Below are 27500 nucleotides of genomic sequence, written 5' to 3'. Positions count from 1 at the left end.
TAACAGCATTAGGTCTATAACAGCATTAGGTCTATATTAGGTCTATAACAGCATTAGGTCTATAACAGCATTAGGTCTATATTAGGTCTATAACAGTATTAGGTCTATAACAGTATTAGGTCTATAACAGTATTAGGTCTATAACAGTATTAGGTCTATAACAGCATTAGGTCTATAACAGTATTAGGTCTATAACAGTATTAGGTCTATAACAGCATTAGGTCTATAACAGCATTAGGTCTATAACAGCATTAGGTCTATAACAGTATTAGGTCTATATTAGGTCTATAACAGTATTAGGTCTATAACAGCATTAGGTCTATAACAGCATTAGGTCTATATTAGGTCTATAACAGCATTAGGTCTATAACAGCATTAGGTCTATATTAGGTCTATAACAGCATTAGGTTTATAACAGTATTAGGTCTATAACAGTATTAGGTCTATAACAGTATTAGGTCTATATTAGGTCTATAACAGTATTAGGTCTATAACAGCATTAGGTCTATAACAGCATTAGGTCTTATAACATGCATCTATAACAGCATTAGGTCTATATTAGGTCTATAACAGTATTAGGTCTATAACAGAATTAGGTCTATAACAGTATTAGGTCTATATTAGGTCTATAACAGTATTAGGTCTATAACAGTATTAGGTCTATAACAGCATTAGGTCTATAACAGCATTAGGTCTATAACAGCATTAGGTCTATAACAGCATTAGGTCTATATTAGGTCTATAACAGTATTAGGTCTATAACAGCATTAGGTCTATAACAGTATTAGGTCTATATTAGGTCTATAACAGTATTAGGTCTATAACAGTATTAGGTCTATATTAGGTCTATAACAGCATTAGGTCTATAACAGCATTAGGTCTATAACAGCATTAGGTCTATAACAGCATTAGGTCTATAACAGTATTAGGTCTATAACAGCATTAGGTCTATAACAGTATTAGGTCTATAACAGTATTAGGTCTATAACAGCATTAGGTCTATATTAGGTCTATAACAGTATTAGGTCTATAACAGCATTAGGTCTATAACAGTATTAGGTCTATATTAGGTCTATAACAGTATTAGGTCTATAACAGCATTAGGTCTATAACAGCATTAGGTCTATAACAGTATTAGGTCTATAACAGTATTAGGTCTATAACAGTATTAGGTCTATATTAGGTCTATAACAGTATTAGGTCTATAACAGTATTAGGTCTATAACAGTATTAGGTCTATAACAGCATTAGGTCTATAACAGCATTAGGTATATAACAGTATTAGGTCTATAACAGTATTAGGTCTATAACAGCATTAGGTCTATATTAGGTCTATAACAGTATTAGGTCTATAACAGCATTAGGTCTATAACAGCATTAGGTCTATATTGGGTCTATAACAGTATTAGGTCTATAACAGAATTAGGTCTATAACAGTATTAGGTCTATATTAGGTCTATAACAGTATTAGGTCTATAACAGCATTAGGTCTATAACAGTATTAGGTCTATAACAGCATTAGGTCTATAACAGTATTAGGTCTATAACAGCATTAGGTCTATAACAGTATTAGGTCTATAACAGCATTAGGTCTATAACAGTATTAGGTCTATAACAGCATTAGGTCTATATTAGGTCTATAACAGTATTAGGTCTATAACAGTATTAGGTCTATAACAGCATTAGGTCTATAACAGCATTAGGTCTATAACAGTATTAGGTCTATAACAGTATTAGGTCTATAACAGTATTAGGTCTATAACAGTATTAGGTCTATATTAGGTCTATAACAGTATTAGGTCTATAACAGTATTAGGTCTATAACAGTATTAGGTCTATAACAGCATTAGGTCTATAACAGCATTAGGTCTATAACAGCATTAGGTCTATAACAGCATTGGGTCTATATTAGGTCTATAACAGTATTAGGTCTATAACAGCATTAGGTCTATAACAGCATTAGGTCTATAACAGTATTAGGTCTATAACAGCATTAGGTCTATAACAGTATTAGGTCTATAACAGTATTAGGTCTATAACAGCATTAGGTCTATAACAGTATTAGGTCTATAACAGTATTAGGTCTATAACAGTATTAGGTCTATAACAGTATTAGGTCTATAACAGCATTAGGTCTATAACAGCATTAGGTCTATAACAGTATTAGGTCTATAACAGTATTAGGTTTATAACAGCATTAGGTCTATAACAGCATTAGGTCTATAACAGCATTAGGTCTATAACAGTATTAGGTCTATATTAGGTCTATAACAGCATTAGGTCTATAACAGTATTAGGTCTATAACAGCATTAGGTCTATAACAGCATTAGGTCTATAACAGCATTAGGTCTATATTAGGTCTATAACAGTATTAGGTCTATAACAGTATTAGGTCTATAACAGCATTAGGTCTATAACAGCATTAGGTCTATAACAGCATTAGGTCTATAACAGCATTAGGTCTATAACAGCATTAGGTCTATAACAGCATTAGGTCTATAACAGTATTAGGTCTATAACAGCATTAGGTCTATAACAGCATTAGGTCTATAACAGTATTAGGTCTATATTAGGTCTATAACAGTATTAGGTCTATATTAGGTCTATAACAGTATTAGGTCTATAACAGTATTAGGTCTATAACAGTATTAGGTCTATAACAGCATTAGGTCTATAACAGCATTAGGTCTATAACAGCATTAGGTCTATAACAGCATTAGGTCTATAACAGTATTAGGTCTATAACAGCATTAGGTCTATAACAGCATTAGGTCTATAACAGCATTAGGTCTATATTAGGTCTATAACAGTATTAGGTCTATAACAGCATTAGGTCTATAACAGCATTAGGTCTATAACAGCATTAGGTCTATAACAGCATTAGGTCTATATTAGGTCTATAACAGTATTAGGTCTATAACAGTATTAGGTCTATAACAGCATTAGGTCTATAACAGCATTAGGTCTATAACAGCATTAGGTTTATAACAGCATTAGGTCTATAACAGTATTAGGTCTATAACAGTATTAGGTCTATAACAGCATTAGGTCTATAACAGCATTAGGTCTATAACAGCATTAGGTCTATAACAGTATTAGGTCTATAACAGTATTAGGTCTATAACAGCATTAGGTCTATAACAGCATTAGGTCTATATTAGGTCTATAACAGTATTAGGTCTATAACAGTATTAGGTCTATAACAGCATTAGGTCTATAACAGCATTAGGTCTATATTAGGTCTATAACAGTATTAGGTCTATAACAGTATTAGGTCTATAACAGCATTAGGTCTATAACAGTATTAGGTCTATAACAGCATTAGGTCTATAACAGCATTAGGTCTATAACAGTATTAGGTCTATATTAGGTCTATAACAGCATTAGGTCTATAACAGTATTAGGTCTATATTAGGTCTATAACAGCATTAGGTCTATAACAGCATTAGGTCTATAACAGTATTAGGTCTATATTAGGTCTATAACAGTATTAGGTCTATATTAGGTCTATAACAGTATTAGGTCTATAACAGTATTAGGTATATAACAGCATTAGGTCTATATTAGGTCTATAACAGTATTAGGTCTATAACAGTATTAGGTATATAACAGCATTAGGTCTATATTAGGTCTATAACAGTATTAGGTCTATAACAGTATTAGGTATATAACAGCATTAGGTCTATAACAGCATTAGGTCTATAACAGTAGTAGGTCTATAACAGTATTAGGTCTATAACAGCATTAGGTCTATATTAGGTCTATAACAGTATTAGGTCTATAACAGTATTAGGTCTATAACAGTATTAGGTCTATAACAGTATTAGGTCTATAACAGTATTAGGTCTATAACAGCATTAGGTCTATAACAGCATTAGGTCTATAACAGCATTAGGTATATAACAGCATTAGGTCTATAACAGTATTAGGTCTATAACAGCATTAGGTCTATAACAGCATTAGGTCTATAACAGTATTAGGTCTATAACAGTATTAGGTCTATAACAGCATTAGGTCTATAACAGTATAAGGTCTATAACAGCATTAGGTCTATAACAGCATTAGGTCTATAACAGCATTAGGTCTATAACAGTATTAGGTCTATAACAGTATTAGGTCTATAACAGTATTAGGTCTATAACAGTATTAGGTCTATAACAGCATTAGGTCTATAACAGCATTAGGTCTATAACAGCATTAGGTCTATAACAGCATTAGGTCTATATTAGGTCTATAACAGTATTAGGTCTATAACAGCATTAGGTCTATAACAGCATTAGGTCTATAACAGCATTAGGTCTATATTAGGTCTATAACAGCATTAGGTCTATAACAGCATTAGGTCTATAACAGCATTAGGTCTATAACAGTATTAGGTCTATAACAGTATTAGGTCTATATTAGGTCTATAACAGCATTAGGTCTATAACAGCATTAGGTCTATAACAGTATTAGGTCTATAACAGCATTAGGTCTATAACAGCATTAGGTCTATAACAGTATTAGGTCTATAACAGTATTAGGTCTATAACAGCATTAGGTCTATATTAGGTCTATAACAGCATTAGGTCTATAACAGCATTAGGTCTATAACAGTATTAGGTCTATATTGGGTCTATAACAGTATTAGGTCTATAACAGCATTAGGTCTATAACAGCATTAGGTCTATAACAGTATTAGGTCTATAACAGTATTAGGTCTATAACAGCATTAGGTCTATAACAGCATTAGGTCTATAACAGCATTAGGTCTATATTAGGTCTATAACAGCATTAGGTCTATAACAGCATTAGGTCTATAACAGCATTAGGTCTATAACAGCATTAGGTCTATATTAGGTCTATAACAGCATTAGGTCTATAACAGCATTAGGTCTATATTAGGTCTATAACAGCATTAGGTCTATAACAGCATTGGGTCTATATTAGGTCTATAACAGTATTAGGTCTATAACAGTATTAGGTCTATAACAGCATTAGGTCTATAACAGTATTAGGTCTATAACAGCATTAGGTCTATATTAGGTCTATAACAGCATTAGGTCTATAACAGTATTAGGTCTATAACAGTATTAGGTCTATAACAGCATTAGGTCTATAACAGTATTAGGTCTATAACAGCATTAGGTCTATATTAGGTCTATAACAGTATTAGGTCTATAACAGTATTAGGTCTATAACAGCATTAGGTCTATAACAGTATTAGGTCTATAACAGCATTAGGTCTATAACAGCATTAGGTCTATAACAGCATTAGGTCTATAACAGTATTAGGTCTATAACAGCATTAGGTCTATAACAGTATTAGGTCTATAACAGCATTAGGTCTATATTAGGTCTATAACAGCATTAGGTCTATAACAGCATTAGGTCTATATTAGGTCTATAACAGCATTAGGTCTATAACAGTATTAGGTCTATAACAGCATTAGGTCTATAACAGCATTAGGTCTATAACAGCATTAGGTCTATAACAGTATTAGGTCTATAACAGTATTAGGTCTATAACAGCATTAGGTCTATATTAGGTCTATAACAGTATTAGGTCTATAACAGTATTAGGTCTATAACAGTATTAGGTCTATAACAGTATTAGGTCTATAACAGTATTAGGTCTATATTAGGTCTATAACAGTATTAGGTCTATAACAGTATTAGGTCTATAACAGTATTAGGTCTATAACAGCATTAGGTCTATAACAGCATTAGGTCTATATTAGGTCTATAACAGCATTAGGTCTATAACAGCATTAGGTCTATAACAGCATTAGGTCTATAACAGCATTAGGTCTATAACAGTATTAGGTCTATAACAGCATTAGGTCTATAACAGCATTAGGTCTATAACAGTATTAGGTCTATAACAGTATTAGGTCTATAACAGTATTAGGTCTATAACAGCATTAGGTCTATAACAGCATTAGGTCTATATTAGGTCTATAACAGCATTAGGTCTATAACAGCATTAGGTCTATAACAGCATTAGGTCTATAACAGCATTAGGTCTATAACAGTATTAGGTCTATAACAGCATTAGGTCTATAACAGTATTAGGTCTATAACAGCATTAGGTCTATAACAGCATTAGGTCTATAACAGTATTAGGTCTATAACAGCATTAGGTCTATAACAGTATTAGGTCTATAACAGTATTAGGTTTATAACAGCATTAGGTCTATAACAGCATTAGGTCTATAACAGCATTAGGTCTATATTAGGACTATAACAGCATTAGGTCTATAACAGTATTAGGTCTATAACAGCATTAGGTCTATAACAGTATTAGGTCTATATTAGGTCTATAACAGCATTAGGTCTATAACAGTATTAGGTTAGGGTCTATAACAGTATTAGGTCTATAACAGCATTAGGTCTATAACAGCATTAGGTCTATAACAGCATTAGGTCTATAACAGCATTAGGTCTATATTAGGTCTATAACAGTATTAGGTCTATAACAGCATTAGGTCTATAACAGCATTAGGTCTATAACAGCATTAGGTCTATAACAGTATTAGGTCTATAACAGTATTAGGTCTATAACAGCATTAGGTCTATAACAGCATTAGGTCTATATTAGGTCTATAACAGTATTAGGTCTATAACAGCATTAGGTCTATAACAGTATTAGGTCTATATTAGGTCTATAACAGTATTAGGTCTATAACAGTATTAGGTCTATAACAGCATTAGGTCTATAACATTAGGTCTATTAGGTCTATAACAGTATTAGGTCTATAACAGTATTAGGTCTATAACAGCATTAGGTCTATAACAGTATTAGGTCTATAACAGCATTAGGTCTATAACAGCATTAGGTTTATAACAGCATTAGGTCTATAACAGTATTAGGTCTATATTAGGTCTATAACAGTATTAGGTCTATAACAGTATTAGGTATATAACAGCATTAGGTCTATAACAGTATTAGGTCTATAACAGTATTAGGTATATAACAGCATTAGGTCTATAACAGCATTAGGTCTATAACAGTAGTAGGTCTATAACAGTATTAGGTCTATAACAGCATTAGGTCTATATTAGGTCTATAACAGTATTAGGTCTATAACAGTATTAGGTATATAACAGCATTAGGTCTATAACAGTATTAGGTCTATAACAGCATTAGGTCTATAACAGCATTAGGTCTATAACAGTATTAGGTCTATAACAGCATTAGGTCTATAACAGCATTAGGTCTATAACAGTATAAGGTCTATAACAGCATTAGGTCTATAACAGCATTAGGTCTATAACAGCATTAGGTCTATAACAGTATTAGGTCTATAACAGTATTAGGTCTATAACAGTATTAGGTCTATAACAGTATTAGGTCTATAACAGCATTAGGTCTATAACAGCATTAGGTCTATAACAGCATTAGGTCTATAACAGCATTAGGTCTATATTAGGTCTATAACAGTATTAGGTCTATAACAGCATTAGGTCTATAACAGCATTAGGTCTATAACAGCATTAGGTCTATAACAGCATTAGGTCTATAACAGTATTAGGTCTATAACAGTATTAGGTCTATATTAGGTCTATAACAGCATTAGGTCTATAACAGCATTAGGTCTATAACAGTATTAGGTCTATAACAGCATTAGGTCTATAACAGCATTAGGTCTATAACAGTATTAGGTCTATAACAGTATTAGGTCTATAACAGCATTAGGTCTATATTAGGTCTATAACAGCATTAGGTCTATAACAGCATTAGGTCTATAACAGTATTAGGTCTATATTGGGTCTATAACAGTATTAGGTCTATAACAGCATTAGGTCTATAACAGTATTAGGTCTATAACAGTATTAGGTCTATAACAGTATTAGGTCTATAACAGCATTAGGTCTATAACAGTATTAGGTCTATAACAGTATTAGGTCTATAACAGCATTAGGTTTATAACAGCATTAGGTCTATAACAGCATTAGGTCTATATTAGGTCTATAACAGCATTAGGTCTATAACAGCATTAGGTCTATAACAGCATTAGGTCTATAACAGCATTAGGTCTATATTAGGTCTATAACAGCATTAGGTCTATAACAGCATTAGGTTAGGTCTATAACAGCATTAGGTCTATAACAGCATTAGGTCTATAACAGTATTAGGTCTATAACAGTATTAGGTCTATAACAGTATTAGGGTCTATAACAGTATTAGGTCTATAACAGTATTAGGTCTATAACAGCATTAGGTCTATAACAGCATTAGGTCTATAACAGCATTAGGTCTATAACAGCATTAGGTCTATAACAGCATTAGGTCTATAACAGCATTAGGTCTATAACAGCATTAGGTCTATAACAGTATTAGGTCTATAACAGCATTAGGTCTATAACAGCATTAGGTCTATAAGCATTAGGTCTATTAGGTCTATAACAGCATTAGGTCTATAACAGTATTAGGTCTATAACAGCATTAGGTCTATAACAGCATTAGGTCTATAACAGCATTAGGTCTATAACAGTATTAGGTCTATAACAGTATTAGGTCTATAACAGCATTAGGTCTATAACAGTATTAGGTCTATAACAGTATTAGGTCTATAACAGTATTAGGTCTATAACAGCATTAGGTCTATAACAGTATTAGGTCTATAACAGTATTAGGTCTATAACAGTAGGTCTATAACAGCATTAGGTCTATAACAGTATTAGGTCTATAACAGTATTAGGTCTATAACAGCATTAGGTCTATAACAGCATTAGGTCTATAACAGTATTAGGTCTATAACAGCATTAGGTCTATAATAACAGCATTAGGTCTATAACAGCATTAGGTCTATAACAGTATTAGGTCTATAACAGCATTAGGTCTATAACAGCATTAGGTCTATAACAGCATTAGGTCTATAATAGTATTAGGTCTATAACAGTATTAGGTCTATAACAGCATTAGGTCTATATTAGGTCTATAACAGCATTAGGTCTATAACAGCATTAGGTCTATAACAGCATTAGGTCTATATTAGGTCTATAACAGCATTAGGTTTATAACAGCATTAGGTCTATAACAGTATTAGGTCTATAACAGCATTAGGTCTATAACAGCATTAGGTCTATAACAGTATTAGGTCTATAACAGTATTAGGTCTATAACAGCATTAGGTCTATAACAGTATTAGGTCTATAACAGCATTAGGTCTATAACAGTATTAGGTCTATAACAGTATTAGGTCTATAACAGCATTAGGTCTATAACAGTATTAGGTCTATAACAGTATTAGGTCTATAACAGTTAGGTTATATTAGGTCTATAACAGTATTAGGTCTATAACAGTATTAGGTCTATAACAGCATTAGGTCTATAACAGTATTAGGTCTATAACAGCATTAGGTCTATAACAGTATTAGGTCTATAACAGCATTAGGTCTATAACAGCATTAGGTCTATAACAGTATTAGGTCTATAACAGTATTAGGTCTATAACAGCATTAGGTCTATAACAGTATTAGGTCTATAACAGTATTAGGTCTATAACAGCATTAGGTCTATAACAGCATTAGGTCTATATTAGGTCTATAACAGTATTAGGTCTATAACAGTATTAGGTCTATAACAGCATTAGGTCTATAACAGTATTAGGTCTATAACAGCATTAGGTCTATAACAGCATTAGGTCTATATTAGGTCTATAACAGTATTAGGTCTATAACAGCATTAGGTCTATAACAGTATTAGGTCTATAACAGTATTAGGTCTATATTAGGTCTATAACAGTATTAGGTCTATAACAGTATTAGGTCTATAACAGCATTAGGTCTATAACAGCATTAGGTCTATAACAGTATTAGGTCTATAACAGCATTAGGTCTATAACAGTATTAGGTCTATAACAGCATTAGGTCTATAACAGCATTAGGTCTATAACAGCATTAGGTCTATAACAGTATTAGGTCTATATTAGGTCTATAACAGTATTAGGTCTATAACAGCATTAGGTCTATAACAGCATTAGGTCTATAACAGTATTAGGTCTATAACAGCATTAGGTCTATAACAGTATTAGGTCTATAACATCATTAGGTCTATAACAGCATTAGGTCTATAACAGTATTAGTTCTATAACAGCATTAGGTATATAACAGTATTAGGTCTATATTAGGTCTATAACAGTATTAGGTCTATAACAGCATTAGGTCTATAACAGTATTAGGTCTATAACAGTATTAGGTCTATAACAGTATTAGGTCTATAACAGCATTAGGTCTATAACAGCATTAGGTCTATAACAGCATTAGGTCTATATTAGGTCTATAACAGTATTAGGTCTATAACAGCATTAGGTCTATAACAGCATTAGGTCTATAACAGTATTAGGTCTATATTAGGTCTATAACAGCATTAGGTCTATAACAGTATTAGGTCTATAACAGCATTAGGTCTATAACAGTATTAGGTCTATAACAGTATTAGGTCTATAACAGTATTAGGTCTATAACAGCATTAGGTCTATAACAGTATTAGGTCTATAACAGCATTAGGTCTATAACAGTATTAGGTCTATAACAGCATTAGGTCTATAACAGTATTAGGTCTATAACAGCATTAGGTCTATAACAGTATTAGGTCTATAACAGCATTAGGTCTATAACAGCATTAGGTCTATAACAGTATTAGGTCTATAACAGTATTAGGTCTATAACAGCATTAGGTCTATAACAGCATTAGGTCTATAACAGTATTAGGTCTATAACAGCATTAGGTCTATAACAGTATTAGGTCTATAACAGTATTAGGTCTATAACAGTATTAGGTCTATAACAGCATTAGGTCTATAACAGTATTAGGTCTATATTAGGTCTATAACAGCATTAGGTCTATATTAGGTCTATATTAGGTCTATAACAGTATTAGGTCTATATTAGGTCTATAACAGTATTAGGTCTATAACAGTATTAGGTCTATAACAGCATTAGGTCTATAACAGTATTAGGTCTATAACAGTATTAGGTCTATAACAGTATTAGGTCTATAACTATAACAGTATTAGGTCTATAACAGTATTAGGTCTATATAGGTCAGCATTAGGTCTATAACAGTATTAGGTCTATAACAGTATTAGGTCTATAACAGCATTAGGTCTATAACAGTATTAGGTCATATAGGTCTATAACAGCATTAGGTCTATAACAGCATTAGGTCTATAACAGTATTAGGTCTATAACAGTAGGTCTATAACAGCATTAGGTCTATAACAGCATTAGGTCTATAACAGCATTAGGTCTATAACAGTATTAGGTCTATAACAGCATTAGGTCTATAACAGTATTAGGTCTATAACAGGTCTATATAGGTCTATAACAGTATTAGGTCTATATTAGGTCTATAACAGTATTAGGTCTATAACAGTATTAGGTCTATAACAGCATTAGGTCTATAACAGTATTAGGTCTATATTAGGTCTATAACAGTATTAGGTCTATAACAGTATTAGGTCTATATTAGGTCTATAACAGCATTAGGTCTATAACAGCATTAGGTCTATAACAGTATTAGGTCTATAACAGTATTAGGTCTATAACAGCATTAGGTCTATATTAGGTCTATAACAGTATTAGGTCTATATTTAGGTCTATAACAGTATTAGGTCTATAACAGTATTAGGTCTATAACTATAACAGCATTAGGTCTATATTAGGTCTATAACAGCATTAGGTCTATAACAGTATTAGGTCTATAGCATTAGGTCTATAACAGCATTAGGTCTATAACAGTAGGTCTATAACAGCATTAGGTCTATAACAGTATTAGGTCTATAACAGCATTAGGTCTATAACAGCATTAGGTCTATATAGGTCTATAACAGTATTAGGTCTATAACAGCATTAGGTCTATAACAGCATTAGGTCTATAACAGCATTAGGTCTATATTAGGTCTATAACAGCATTAGGTCTATAACAGTATTAGGTCTATAACAGCATTAGGTCTATAACAGTATTAGGTCATTAGGTCTATAACAGCATTAGGTCTATAACACAGTATTAGGTCTATAACAGTATTAGGTCTATAACAGTTTAGGTCTATAACAGCATTAGGTCTATAACAGTATTAGGTCTATATTAGGTCTATAGTATTAGGTCTATAACAGTATTAGGTCTATAACAGCATTAGGTCTATAACAGTATTAGGTCTATATTAGGTCTATAACAGCATTAGGTCTATATTAGGTCTATAACAGTATTAGGTCTATATATAGGTCTATAACAGTATTAGGTCTCTATAGGTCTATAACAGTATTAGGTCTATATTTAGGTCTATAACAGCATTAGCATATAGGTCTATAACAGTATTAGGTCTATAACAGTATTAGGTCTATATAGGTCTACAGTATTAGGTCTATAACAGTATTAGGTCTATATTAGGTCTATAACAGCATTAGGTCTATAACAGTATTAGGTCTATTAGGTCTATAACAGCATTAGGTCTATAACAGTATTAGGTCTATAACAGTATTAGGTCTATAACAGTATTGGTCTATAACAGCATTAGGTCTATAACAGCATTAGGTCTATAACAGCATTAGGTCTATAACAGTATTAGGTCTATAACAGCATTAGGTCTATAACAGCATTAGGTCTATAACAGCATTAGGTCTATAACAGCATTAGTCTACCCCTTAGGTCTATATAGCCTCCACATTGACTCTGTACCTGTACCCCTGTATATAGCCTCCACATTGACTCTGTACCGGTACCCCTGTATATAGCCTCCACATTGACTCTGTACCCCCTGTATATAGCCTCCACATTGACTCTGTACCGGTACCCCTGTATATAGCCTCCACATTGACTCTGTACCGGTACCCCTGTATATAGCCTCCACATTGACTCTGTACAGGTACCCCCTGTATATAGCCTCCACATTGACTCTGTACCGGTACCCCTGTATATAGCCTCCACATTGACTCTGTACCGGTACCCCTGTATATAGCCTCCACATTGACTCTGTACAGGTACCCCTGTATATAGCCTCCACATTGACTCTGTACCGTACCCCTGTATATAGCCTCCACATTGACTCTGTACCGGTACCCCCTGTATATAGCCTCCACATTGACTCTGTACCGGTACCCCTGTATATAGCCTCCACATTGACTCTGTACCGGTACCCCCTGTATATAGCCTCCACATTGACTCTGTACCGGAACCCCCTGTATATAGCCTCCACATTGACTCTGTACCGGTACCCCTGTATATAGCCTCCACATTGACTCTGTACCGGTACCCCCTGTATATAGCCTCCACATTGACTCTGTACCGGTACCCCCTGTATATAGCCTCCACATTGACTCTGTACCGGTACCCCCTGTATATAGCCTCCACATTGACTCTGTACCTGTACCCCTGTATATAGCCTCCACATTGACTCTGTACCTGTACCCCTGTATATAGCCTCCACATTGACTCTGTACCAGTACCCCCTGTATATAGCCTCCACATTGACTCTGTACCAGTACCCCCTGTATATAGCCTCCACATTGACTCTGTACCTGTACCCCTGTATATAGCCTCCACATTGACTCTGTACCGGTACCACCTGTATATAGCCTCCACATTGACTCTGTACCGGTACCCCTGTATATAGCCTCCACATTGACTCTGTACCGGTACCCCCTGTATATAGCCTCCACATTGACTCTACCGGTACCCCCTGTATATAGCCTCCACATTGACTCTGTACCGGTAACCCCTGTATATAGCCTCCACATTGACTCTGTACCAGTACCCCCTGTATATAGCCTCCACATTGACTCTGTACCGGTACCCCCTGTATATAGCCTCCACATTGACTCTGTACCAGTACCCCCTGTATATAGCCTCCACATTGACTCTGTACCAGTACCCCCTGTATATAGCCTCCACATTGACTCTGTACCAGTACCCCTGTATATAGCCTCCACATTGACTCTGTACCGGTACCCCTGTATATAGCCTCCACATTGACTCTGTACCAGTACCCCCTGTATATAGCCTCCACATTGACTCTGTACCAGTACCCCTGTATATAGCCTCCACATTGACTCTGTACCAGTACCCCTGTATATAGCCTCCACATTGACTCTGTACCGGTACCCCTGTATATAGCCTCCACATTGACTCTGTACCTGTACCCCTGTATATAGCCTCCACATTGACTCTGTACTGGTACCCCTGTATATAGCCTCCACATTGACTCTGTACCAGTACCCCTGTATATAGCCTCCACATTGACTCTGTACCAAAGTACCCCTGTATATAGTCTCCACATTGACTCTGTACCAGTACCCCCTGTATATAGCCTCCACATTGACTCTGTACTGACTCTGTACTATATATTTGTAGGTATTTTCTTAAAACTGCATTGTTGGTTAAGGGCTTGTAAGTAAACATTTCACTGTAAGGTTTAATACCTGTTGTATTCAACATTTCACTGTAAGGAGAAATACCTTAAGGTTTAATACCTGTGGTGTTTGGCAAATAAAATTTGATTTGATTTGATTTCATCTCCCTCATCATCCTCCTCATCATCATCAATTCCCTCATCTTCCTCATCATCAATTCCCTCTTCTTCCTCATCATCATCATCATTACCCTCATCATCTCTCTCTATCACACACATGTACAAACGCGTGTTTATCGACATCACATCGGATTTGTCCCAACCTGCGGGATACACACATACGTCACACACACACACCCCGCCACTGTCCTGACATCGTTGTGAAGCATGCGTTTGCGTCTGCGTGTGTGTGCGTGTGCATGTCAGTGTGTGTGTGTCCAGTGTGTGGGTTAGAGGGGGTACTGACTGGTTTTCCCGGGCCTGGGTCGCTGGAGAAGCCGCTGCACCGTCAGAAGATCCTCGGTCTTCACCGCATGAAGCAGGTCCTGGTCCTTACCCATCCTTTCTCTATCCCTCTCCTCTTCCCTCTCTCTACCCCTCTCCTCTTCCCCCTCTCTCTTTCTCCCTCGTCGTTAATCCCTTCCGTTCATCCTCCAATCAGTCAGCGGGCCACAGCAGCAGATGTATAGGGGTTGGGTGGCTGCGATGCGGCTACAGTAGAGAACAGCTACCCGCTGTCTGAATCCCTCAGACCGACAGACGAACCGATGACCGTTATACCAACCTCCTCCTCCTCCTCCTCTCTGTCTCTCTCTCCGGCCTGCCCTCTGTCCGCGACGGGGCGGCCTCTCCCCCTGGTAGAGGTTAAGAGCGCGAGACGCACCGTATTCCAAACAGATTTTCCGGTGTGCTGATTTTCACGGAGCTGTGTGTGCGTGCTTTACGTGCATGTGACGGGAGAGCTCGAGCTCACACTCCTCCCAGTTCCCGCTGTTAAATTCCGTTGTTGTCAAAGCATCAGAACGAACAGAACCAGCCGCTCCGTCGTCAGAACGAAACAAACGGTGATATTTTAATGTTACCATCAGTTCGCACCACGGCTATTACATAAACAACACGGGCCAGCTGTGCACGAGCCACGCCAGTTGTAATCCCCGGGCTGATGTGGTGGAAACGACCAGAGCGCGTGCATGCGTGTGTCGGAGTCCGTTTTCCAGTTTCCACCAGTCGCGAGGGGTCGACCGAGATTGCAACGGTAAAAGGCTCGGCCGCGTGCAGGCAACGGGATCGCGCGAGCTACTACGGGACAGAACATTATCACATCTCTCTGAGTAGGCTATGTGTGTCAGTCAGAGTCAGAGAGAGAGAGACAGAGATGGACAGAGAGAGAGAGACAGAGAGAGACAGAGAGAGACAGAGAGAGAGAGACAGAGAGAGAGAGAGAGAGAGAGACAGAGAGACAGAGACAGAGAGAGAGAGACAGAGAGAGACAGAGAGAGAGAGACAGAGAGAGAGAGACAGAGAGAGAGACAGAGAGAGAGACAGAGACAGAGAGAGATAGAGAGAGAGAGAGACAGAGAGAGAGAGAGAGAGAGAGAGAGACAGAGAGAGAGAGAGAGAGAGAGAGAGAGACAGAGACAGAGAGAGAGAGAGAGAGAGACAGAGAGAGACAGAGAGAGAGACAGAGAGAGATAGAGAGAGAGAGAGACAGAGAGAGTGTAGAGAGAGAGAGAGAGACTGTTATAGACAGAGAGAGAGAGACAGAGAGAGAGAGAGAGAGATATAGACAGAGAGATCAGAGACAGAGAGAGGTCAAAGATGATAATGGAGATTTTATTTCAGAATACAGAGAAGATATCTGAGAGAGAGAGAGAGAGACAGAGAGAGATAGACAGAGAGAGAGAAACTGTTGCTCAGAGAGAAGAGAGAGAGACAGAGGTTACAGTACTATAACTACAGGTGTGTATGTGTGTGTGTGTGTGTGTGTGTGTGTGTGTGTGTGTGTGTGTGTGTGTGTGTGTGTGTGTGTGTGTGTGTGTGTGTGTGTGTGTGTGTGTGTGTGTGTGTGTGTGAGGAGTATTAAAGGGGCAGTAAATATAGACCTGTCTCTTCGGTTAAAAAATCAGAATCAGGACAAAACAGGTCAAAGATGATAATGGAAGATTTTATTTCATTTAATCTGATCAATAATCTGATCTGGTTTTGGTGTCAATAATCAGTTATACAAACAGTCTAATATCTAATATAAACTGTTGCTCAGCATGGGGTTACAGGGTCCTGAGTGGTTTAAAACAGGTTACAGCTAGAACTAAGAATAATGGGTTAAAAAACTATAACTACAGGTCTACTAGGTTACAGCTATATAACTACTAGGTCTACTAGGTTACAGCTACTATAACTACAGGTCTACTAGGTTACAGCTACTATAACTACAGGTCTACTAGGTTACTAGTACTATAACTACAGGTCTACTAGTTACAGCTACTATAACTACAGGTCTACTAGGTTACAGCTACTATAACTACAGGTCTACTAGGTTACAGCTACTATAACTACAGGTCTACTAGGTTACAGCTACTATAACTACAGGTCTACTAGGTTACAGCTACTATAACTACAGGTTGTATACTACTAGGTTACAGCTACTATAACTACAGGTTGTCTACTAGGTTACAGCTACTATAACTACAGGTCTACTAGGTTACAGCTACTATAACTACAGGTTGTATACTACTAGGTTACAGCTACTATAACTACAGGTTGTATACTACTAGGTTACAGCTACTATAACTACAGGTTGTATACTACTAGGTTACAGCTACTATAACTACAGGTCTACTAGGTTACAGCTACTATAACTACAGGTTACAGCTACTATAACTAGGTTGTATACTACTAGGTTACAGCTACTATAACTACAGGTTGTATACTACTAGGTTACAGCTACTATAACTACAGGTCTGTTACAGCTACTATAACTACAGGTCTACTAGGTTACAGCTACTATAACTACAGGTTGTATACTACTAGGTTACAGCTACTATAACTACTACTAGGTTGTATATAACTACAGGTTGTATATAACTACAGGTCTACTAGGTTACAGCTACTATAACTACAGGTTACTAGCGGTCTACTAGGTTACAGCTACTATAACTACAGGTTGTATACTACTAGGTTACAGCTACTATAACTACAGGTTGTATACTACTAGGTTACAGCTACTATAACTACAGGTCTACTAGGTTACAGCTACTATAACTTACAGGTTGCAGGTTACAGCTACTATAACTACAGGTTGTATACTACTAGGTTACAGCTACTATAACTACAGGTTGTATACTACTTACAGCTACTATAACTACAGGTTACAGCTACTATAACTACAGGTCTACTAGGTTACAGCTACTATAACTACAGGTTGTATACTACTAGGTTACAGCTACTATAACTACAGGTCTACTAGGTTACAGCTACTATAACTACAGGTTGTATACTACTAGGTTACAGCTACTATAACTACAGGTTACAGCTACTATAACTACAGGTTGTATACTACTAGGTTACAGCTACTATAACTACAGGTTGTATACTACTAGGTTACAGCTACTATAACTACAGGTTGTTATACTATAACTACAGGTCTACTAGGTTACAGCTACTATAACTACAGGTTGTATACTAGGTTACAGCTACTATAACTACAGGTTGTATACTACTAGGTTACAGCTACTATAACTACAGGTTGTACTACTACTAGGTTACAGCTACTATAACTACAGGTCTACTAGGTTACAGCTACTATAACTACAGGTTGTATACTACTAGGTTACAGCTACTATAACTACAGGTTGTATACTACTAGGTTACAGCTACTATAACTACAGGTTGTACTACTAGGTTACAGCTACTATAACTAGGTCTACTAGGTTACAGCTACTATAACTACAGGTTGTATACTACTAGGTTACAGCTACTATAACTACAGGTCTACTAGGTTACAGCTACTATAACTACAGGTCTACTAGGTTACAGCTACTATAACTACAGGTTGTATACTACTAGGTTACAGCTACTATAACTACAGGTCTACTAGGTTACAGCTACTATAACTACAGGTTGTATACTACTAGGTTACAGCTACTATAACTACAGGTCTACTAGGTTACAGCTACTATAACTACAGGTTGTATACTACTAGGTTACAGCTACTATAACTACAGGTTGTATACTATAACTAGGTTACAGCTACTATAACTACAGGTCTACTAGGTTACAGCTACTATAACTACAGGTCTACTACTAGGTTACAGCAGCTACTATAACTACAGGTTGTATACTACTAGGTTACAGCTACTATAACTACAGGTTGTATACTACTAGGTTACAGCTACTATAACTACAGGTTGTATACTATAACTACAGGTCTACTAGGTTACAGTTACTATAACTACAGGTCTACTAGGTTACTACTATAACTACAGGTCTACTAGGTTACAGCTACTATAACTACAGGTTGTATACTACTAGGTTACAGCTACTATAACTACAGGTCTACTAGGTTACAGCTACTATAACTACAGGTTGTATACTACTAGGTTACAGCTACTATAACTACAGGTTGTATACTACTAGGTTACAGCTACTATAACTACAGGTTGTATACTACTAGGTTGTTTACAGCTACTACTATCTACAGCTAGTACTACAGGTTGTATACTACTAGGTTACAGCTACTATAACTACAGGTCTACTAGGTTACAGCTACAGCTACTATTAAGCTACTATAACTACAGGTTGTATACTACTAGGTTACAGCTACTATAACTACAGGTCTACTAGGTTACAGCTACTATAACTAGGTTACAGCTACTATAACTACAGGTTGTATACTACTAGGTTACAGCTACTATAACTACAGGTTGTATACTACTAGGTTACAGCTACTATAACTACAGGTTGTATACTACTAGGTTACAGCTACTATAACTACAGGTTGTATACTACTAGGTTACAGCTACTATAACTACAGGTTTTATTCTACAGGTAAACACACTACAGCTCTTGCTGCTAACAGCTACTATAACTACGTTTTTCCTCTTTGGCTTCTTTTGCTTCTTTGGCCTCATAACTAGCTTTCTACTGAGTCTCAATGTATACTGCTAGGTTACTACTATAACTACAGGTCCTCTATAACTACAGGTTGTATACAGATCCTCCTCCTCCCTATACACAGAGAGAGAGAGAGAGAGAGGGAGAGGGAGAGAGATAGGGAGAGAGACAGAGATAGGGAGAGAGAGAGAGAGAGAGAGAGAGGTAGAGAGAGAGAGAGAGAGAGGTAGAGAGAGAGAGAGAGAGAGAGAGAGAGAGAGAGAGAGAGAGAGAGAGTATTAAAAACAGACACGTCCTCTATAAGAGACAGAGACACAGTAAAACAGACACATGTCCTCTTTAGGAGACAGACAGAGACAAAGTACAACAGACACATGTCCTCTTTAAGAGACAGAGACACAGTAAAACAGACACATGTCCTCTTTAGGTTAGAGAGGTCAGGAGAGGGGTCAGGGGTTAGGGAGAGGTCAGGGGTTAGGAGAGATCAGGGTTAGGAGAGGTCATGGGGTTAGGAGAGATCAGGGGGTTAGGAGAGATCAGGGGGTTAGGGAGAGGTCAGGGGTTAGGAGAGGTCAGGAGTTAGTACAGGTCAGAGAGAGGTCAGGGTTAGAGAGGTCAGGGGGTTAGGAGAGGTCAGGGGTTAGGGAGAGGTCAGGGGGTTAAGAGAGGTCAGGGGGTTAGGAGAGGTCAGGGGTTAGGAGAGGTCAGGGGTTAGGAGAGGTCAGGGGGTTAGGAGAGATCAGGGGGCAGGAGAGGGGACAGGGGGTTAGGAGAGGGGTCAGGGGTTAGAGAGATCAGGGGCGTTAGTAGAGGGGTCAGGGGTTAGGAGATCAGGGGCGTTAGTAGAGGGGTCAGGGGTTAGGAGAGGTCAAGGGTTAGGAGGGTCAGGGGTTTGAGAGGCCAAGGGTTAGAGAGGTCAGGAAAGGTGACTATTTCCATCTCTTTCTCCACATGAAGGTTAGAGTTTAGGGGCGAGTGAGAGGTGAGGGGTTGGAGGAGAGGTCAGAGGTTAAAGGTGACATACTTGGGCCCTGTCCATCTTTGCTCTTTCCATCTCTTTCTCCAGAAACTGAACCAGATCCTTCAGGTTCCTCTGACCAGAGTAGGCTACCACCTGGAGAGAGACACAGCAAAGGACCTTGTGAAGATGCTGGAGGAAACAGGTACAAAAGTATCTATATCCACAGTAAAAACGAGTCCTATATCGACATAACCTGAAAGGTCGCTCAGCAAGGAAGGAGCCCCTGCTCCAAAACCGCCATAAAAAGACAGACTACGGTTTGCAACTGCACATGGGGACAAAGATCGTACTTTTTGGAGAAATGTCCTCTAGTCTGATGAAACAATAATATAACTGTTTGGCCATAATGACCATCGTTACGTTTGGAGGAAAAAAGGGGAGGCTTGCAAGCCGAAGAACACCATCCCAACCGTGAAGCACGGGGGTGGCAGCGTCATGTTGTGGGGGTGGTTTGCTGCAGGAGGGACTGGTGCACTTCACAAAAATTATGGCATCATGAGGAAGGAAAATGATGTGGATATATTGAAGCAACATCTCAAGACATCAGTCAGGAAGTTAAAGCTTGGTCACAAATGGGTCTTCCAAATGGACAATGACCCCAAGCGTACTTCCATAGTTGTTGCAAAATGGTTAAAGGACAACAAAGTCAAGGTATTGGAGTGGCCATCACAAAGCCCTGACCTCAATCCTATAGAACATTTGTGGGCAAAACTGAAAAAGCGTGTGTGAGCAAGGAGGCCTACAAACCTGACTCAGTTACACCAGCTCTGTCAGGAGGAATGGGCCAACATTCACCCAACTTATTGTGTGAAGCTTGTGGAAGGCTACCCGAAACGTTTGACCCAAGTTAAACAATTTAAAGGCAATGTTACCAAATACTAATTGAGTGTCTGTAAACTTCTGACCCGCTGGGAATGTGATGAAAGAAATAAAGCTGAAATTAATCATTCTCTCTACTATTCTCACATTTCACATTCTTAAAATAAAGTGGTGATCCGATATAGTGTATAATGTGTATAAAGTGTATAATGTGTGTATATATAGTGTGTATAGTGTGTATATAGTGTGTATATATAGTGTATATATAGTGTGTATATATAGTGTGTATATATAGTGTGTATATATAGTGTGTATAGTGTGTATATATAGTGTGTATAGTGTGTATATAGTGTGTATATATAGTGTGTATATATAGTGTGTATATATAGTGTGTATATAGTGTGTATAATGTGTATATATAGTGTGTATATATAGTGTGTATAGTGTGTATATATAGTGTGTATATATAGTGTGTATAATGTGTATATATAGTGTGTATATATAGTGTATAGTGTGTATATATAGTGTGTATATATAGTGTGTATAGTGTGTATAGTAGTGTGTATATATAGTGTGTATATATAGTGTATATATAGTGTGTATATATAGTGTGTATATATAGTGTGTATAGTGTGTATATATAGTGTGTATATATAGTGTGTATAGTGTATATATAGTATATATAGTGTGTATATATAGTGTGTATATATGTGTATATATAGTGTGTATATATAGTGTGTATATATAGTGTATATAATGTGTATATATAGTGTGTATATATAGTGTGTATATATATGTATATATATATAGTGTGTATATAGTGTGTATATATAGTGTGTATATAGTAGTATATAGTGTGTATATATAGTGTGTATATATAGTGTGTATAATGTGTATATATAGTGTGTATATATAGTGTGTATATAGTGTGTATATATAGTGTGTGTATATATAGTGTGTATATATATAGTGTATATATATATAGTGTATATATATAGTGTATATATAGTGTGTATATATAGTGTGTATATATATAGTGTATATATAGTGTGTATATATATATGTGTATATATATAGTGTGTATATATAGTGTGTATATATATAGTGTATATATAGTGTGTATATATAGTGTGTATATATATATGTAGTGTATATATAGTGTATATATATAGTGTGTATATAGTAGTATATATAGTGTGTATATATATAGTGTGTATATATGTGTAGTGTGTATATATAGTGTGTATATATAGTGTGTATATATAGTGTGTGTATATAGTGTGTATATATAGTGTGTATATATATAGTGTGTATATATATAGTGTATATATATAGTGTGTATATATAGTGTGTATATATAGTGTGTATATATAGTGTGTATATATATAGTGTGTATATATAGTGTATATATATAGTGTGTATATATAGTGTGTATATATATAGTGTGTATATATATATGTGTATATATAGTGTGTGTATATATAGTGTGTATATATAGTGTGTATATATAGTGTGTATATATAGTGTATATATAGTATATATATAGTGTGTATATATAGTGTATATATATAGTGTATATATAGTGTGTATATATAGTGTGTATAGTGTGTATATATATAGTGTGTATATATAGTGTATATATATAGTGTGTATATATAGTGTGTATATATAGTGTGTATATATAGTGTATATATATAGTGTGTATATATAGTATATATAGTGTGTATATATAGTGTGTATATATAGTGTGTATATATAGTATATATAGTGTGTATATATATATATAGTGTGTATATATAGTGTATATATAGTGTGTATATATAGTGTGTATATATAGTGTGTATATATAGTGTGTATATATAGTGTGTATATATAGTGTGTATATATAGTGTGTATATATAGTGTGTATATATATAGTGTGTATATATAGTGTGTATATATAGTGTATATATATAGTATGTGTATATATAGTGTGTATATATAGTGTGTATATATAGTGTGTATATATATATATAGTGTGTATATATAGTGTATATATAGTGTATATATATAGTGTGTATAGTGTATATATATGTGTATATAGTGTGTATATATAGTGTATATATAGTGTGTATATATAGTGTGTATATATAGTGTATATATATAGTGTGTATATATGTGTATATATAGTGTGTATATATAGTGTGTATATATAGTGTGTATATATAGTGTGTATATATAGTGTATATATATAGTGTGTATATATATAGTGTGTATATATAGTGTGTATATATAGTGTGTATATATAGTGTGTATATATAGTGTGTATATATAGTGTGTATATATATAGTGTATATATATAGTGTGTATATATAGTGTGTATATATAGTGTGTATAGTGTATATATAGTGTGTATATATAGTGTGTATATATAGTGTGTATATATAGTGTGTATATATAGTGTGTATATATAGTGTGTATATATAGTGTGTATATATAGTGTGTATATATAAAGTGTGTATATATATAGTGTGTATATATGTGTATAGTGTGTATATATAATGTGTGTATATAGTATGTATATATAGTGTGTATATATAGTGTGTATATATAGTGTGTATATATAGTGTGTATATATAGTGTGTATATATAGTGTATATATATATAGTGTGTATATATATAGTGTGTATATATATATATAGTGTGTATATATAGTGTGTATATATAGTGTGTATATATAGTGTGTATATATAGTGTGTATATATAGTGTGTATATATAGTGTATATATAGTGTGTACATATAGTGTATATATATAGTGTGTATATATAGTGTGTATATATAGTGTGTATATATAGTATATATATAGTGTATATATAGTGTGTATATATAGTGTGTATATATAGTGTGTACATATAGTGTGTATATAATGTGTGTATATATAGTGTGTATAATGTGTGTACCCTCTCTGCGTGCAGCGCGGGGAACAGGCGGAGGGCGGGGTAGCGTTCTCTCATCGACAGGTTGAAGTCATTGGCCGAGGCGTCGATGCGAGCGATGACAACTTCCTCTCTGTCCAGGAAGTGAAGGGCTAACTCCTCCCACAGTGGGAACAGAGAACGACTCTCTTCACTGTAGGGCAGGTCTACACACAAACACACACAAACACAAACACACACACAAACACACACACAAACACACAAACACACACACAAACACACACACAAACACACACACAAACACACAAACACACACAAACACACACACAACACACACACACACAAAACAAACACACAAACACACACACACACACAATTAGGGATGCAGGCTGTAGTTGAAACTGTGTTCAGGATGTTTTGAGTGTGTCAGTGAATGATAACATGTATATAAGCATGATAAAATAACAGAGGTTCTAGAATAGACCCCTGAGGAACACCACATTCTATCTATCTATTCCTGGAATAGAACCTGAGAACACCACATTCTATCTATTCCTAGAATAGAACCCAGAGGAACACCACATTCTATCTATTCCTAGAATAGAACCCCGAGGAACACCACATTCTATCTATCTATTCCTAGAATAGACCCCAGAGGAACACCACATTCTATCTATCTATTCCTAGAATAGAACCCTGAGGAACACCACATTCTATCTATCTATTCATAGAATAGAACCCTGAGGAACACCACATTCTATCTATCTATTCCTAGAATAGACCCCAGAGGAACACCACATTCTATCTATCTATTCCTAGAATAGACCCCAGAGGAACACCACATTCTATCTATCTATTCCTAGAATAGAACCCTGAGGAACACCACATTCTGTCTATCTATTCATAGAATAGAACCCTGAGGAACACCACATTCTATCTATCTATTCCTAGAATAGACCCCAGAGGAACACCACATTCTATCTATCTATTCCTAGAATAGACCCCAGAGGAACACCACATTCTATCTATCTATTCCTAGAATAGACCCCAGAGGAACACCACATTCTATCTATCTATTCCTAGAATAGACCCCAGAGGAACACCACATTCTATCTATCTATTCCTGGAATAGAACCCTGAGGAACACCACATTCTATCTATCTATTCCTGGAATAGACCCCAGAGGAACACCACATTCTATCTATCTATTCCTAGAATAGAACCCTGAGGAACACCACATTCTATCTATCTATTCCTGGAATAGAACCCAGAGGAACACCATTCTATCTATCTATTCCTGGAATAGAACCCTGAGGAACACCACATTCTATCTATCTATTCATAGAATAGAACCCTGAGGAACACCACATTCTATCTATCTATTCATAGAATAGAACCCTGAGGAACACCACATTCTATCTATCTATTCAGGGAATAGAACCCTGAGGTGTGTGTGTTCTCTATCTGTTCCTAGAATGGTTGTCTCCTGCAGAACATTATAAGGCTATCTGGGTCAGGGTTGAAGGCTAGTCTCTCCAGGTTCTCTCCTACCAGCTGTATAACTGGCTGTGTAAAGGTGTGTGTGTGTGTGTGTGTGTGTGTGTGTGTGTGTGTGTGTGTGTGTGTGTGTGTGTGTGTGTGTGTGTCTACCTACAGAACATTATGAAGGCTGTCTTGTCAGGGTTGAAGGCCAGTCTCTCCAGGTTCTCTCCTACCAGCTGTATAACTGGCTTCTGGTCCCAGTCAGCAGGCAGAGCCTCACTCTGCATCTTAGGCTGTTTCATATATATATATATATATACACACACACGCACGCACACACGCACACACACATACACACACACACACACACACAGAGAGACACACACACACAAAACTTTAAGTGAACATGGACCTTGTGAAGTATGTTTAATTGGTGTGTGTGTGTGTGTGTGTGTGTGTGTGTGTGTGTGTGTGTGTGTGTGTGTGTGTGTGTGTGTGTGTGTGTGTGTGTGTACCTGTGCGGGTGCCATCCAGGTAGGTCTTACAGAACGCTATAATGGTGGCGTGTCAGTGTGTCGGACGGCAGGTGATAGGTCACGTGACTCGTCAGATTAACCAATCGCACCACCGGAGCCTCACTCTCCCGGACAGGAAATACTCCAACATTCTTCATTCCTCGGCTCGTCCCGTCTACCATCACAAATAATACCTGGAGAGGTGGAGAGGAGGGTGGGGTGGAGTCGGAGGGACGGAGAGGGGAGGGAGGAGGTGGGAGGGATGGAGAGGGGAGGGAGGTAGGGAGGAGTTGGAGGGGATGGAGAGGGAGGGAGGTAGGGAGGTGGTGGAGGGACAGAGAGGGGAGGAAGGGAGGTGGAGGGATGGAGGGATGGGGAGGGGAGGTAGGGAGGAGTTGGAGGGGATGGAGAGGGGAGGGAGGAGGTGGAGGGATGGAGAGGGGAGGGAGGGTAGGGAGGAGTTGGAGGGATGGAGAGGGGTAGGGAGGAGGTGGAGGATGATGGAGGGAGGGGGGGAGGAGGTGGAGGGACAGAGAGGGGAGGGAGGTAGGGAGGAGTGGAGGGACAGAGAGGGAGGGAGGTAGGGAGGAGGTGGAGGGACGGAGAGGGAGGGAGGAGGTGGAGGGACGGAGAGGGGAGGGAGGAGGTGGAGGAGGGACAGAGTAGTTGGGAGGGAGGTAGGGAGGAGGTGGATTACAGAGAGGGGAGGGAGTAGGTTCCCTGGAGGGACTATTATAGTAGTTGTGTTGTAGTACCTATAGTTTCCTGTAGGGGCAGCAGCAGTGTGTATTATAGTAGTTGTGTTGTAGTACCTATCGTTCCCCTTGAGGGGCAGCAGTGTGTATTATAGTAGTTGTGTTGTAGTACCTGTAGTTCCCCTGTGAGGGGCAGCAGCAGTGTGTATTATTATAGTAGTTGTGTTGTAGTACCTATAGTTCCCCTGTAGGGCAGCAGCAGTGTGTATTATTAGTAGTTGTGTTGTAGTACCTATAGTTCCCCTGTAGGGGCAGCAGCAGTGTGTATTATTAGTAGTTGTGTTGTAGTACCTATAGTTCCCTGTAGAAAGCGGCAGCAGTGTGTATTATAGTAGTTGTGTTGTGGTACCTATAGTTCCCCTGTAGGGGGCAGCAGCAGTGTGTATTATAGTAGTTGTGTTGTAGTACCTATAGTTCCCTGTAGAGGGCAGCAGCAGTGTGTATTATAGTAGTTGTGTTGTAAGTACCTATAGTTCCCCTGTAGGGGCAGCAGCAGTGTATTATTATAGTAGTTGTGTTGTAGTACCTACCTTTCCCCTGTAGGGG

The 27500-nt window shown here is 36.9% G+C and overlaps 2 protein-coding genes across 2 annotated transcripts in view; both read right to left on the bottom strand.

Annotated features, from left to right (window-relative positions):
* Positions 1-14894, bottom strand: part of LOC135570210 (caskin-1-like) — a gene marked incomplete at its 3' end in the record, with an annotated part of 185838 nt that extends 170944 nt beyond the window's left edge. The window contains 1 exon segment of the mRNA XM_065016325.1: positions 14801-14894. Coding sequence (XP_064872397.1) covers positions 14801-14894 — 94 coding nt within the window.
* A 5561-nt stretch (positions 14895-20455) lies between these two features.
* LOC135570209 (protein disulfide-isomerase-like protein of the testis) lies at positions 20456-25975 on the bottom strand. Its single transcript, XM_065016324.1, has 3 exons — positions 25857-25975; positions 24227-24408; positions 20456-20560 (listed from the first exon to the last, which is right to left on the bottom strand). Exons 1-3 carry the CDS (start codon positions 25969-25971, stop codon positions 20456-20458), a joined length of 402 nt encoding a protein of 133 aa, XP_064872396.1. The 5' UTR covers positions 25972-25975.
* Positions 25976-27500: the final 1525 nt, after the last annotated feature.

Source organism: Oncorhynchus nerka, unplaced genomic scaffold, assembly GCF_034236695.1.
Source record: "Oncorhynchus nerka isolate Pitt River unplaced genomic scaffold, Oner_Uvic_2.0 unplaced_scaffold_1026, whole genome shotgun sequence".
NCBI classification, from domain to species: Eukaryota; Metazoa; Chordata; class Actinopteri; order Salmoniformes; family Salmonidae; genus Oncorhynchus; species Oncorhynchus nerka.
Note: the sequence above shows the minus strand (reverse complement) of the source record. Positions and strands in the feature narration are given on the sequence as shown.

Coding starts and splice junctions, on each gene's coding strand:
- LOC135570209 (XM_065016324.1), bottom strand. CDS start 25,971: ATGCAGAGTGAGGCTCTGCCTGCTGACTGGGACCAGAAGCCAGTTATA. Junction 24,409..25,856: donor GACAGCCTTCATAATGTTCT/GTAGGTAGACAC, acceptor GTTTGTGTGTAG/ACCTGCCCTACAGTGAAGAG. Junction 20,561..24,226: donor CCGCGCTGCACGCAGAGAGG/GTACACACATTA, acceptor GTCTCTCTCCAG/GTGGTAGCCTACTCTGGTCA.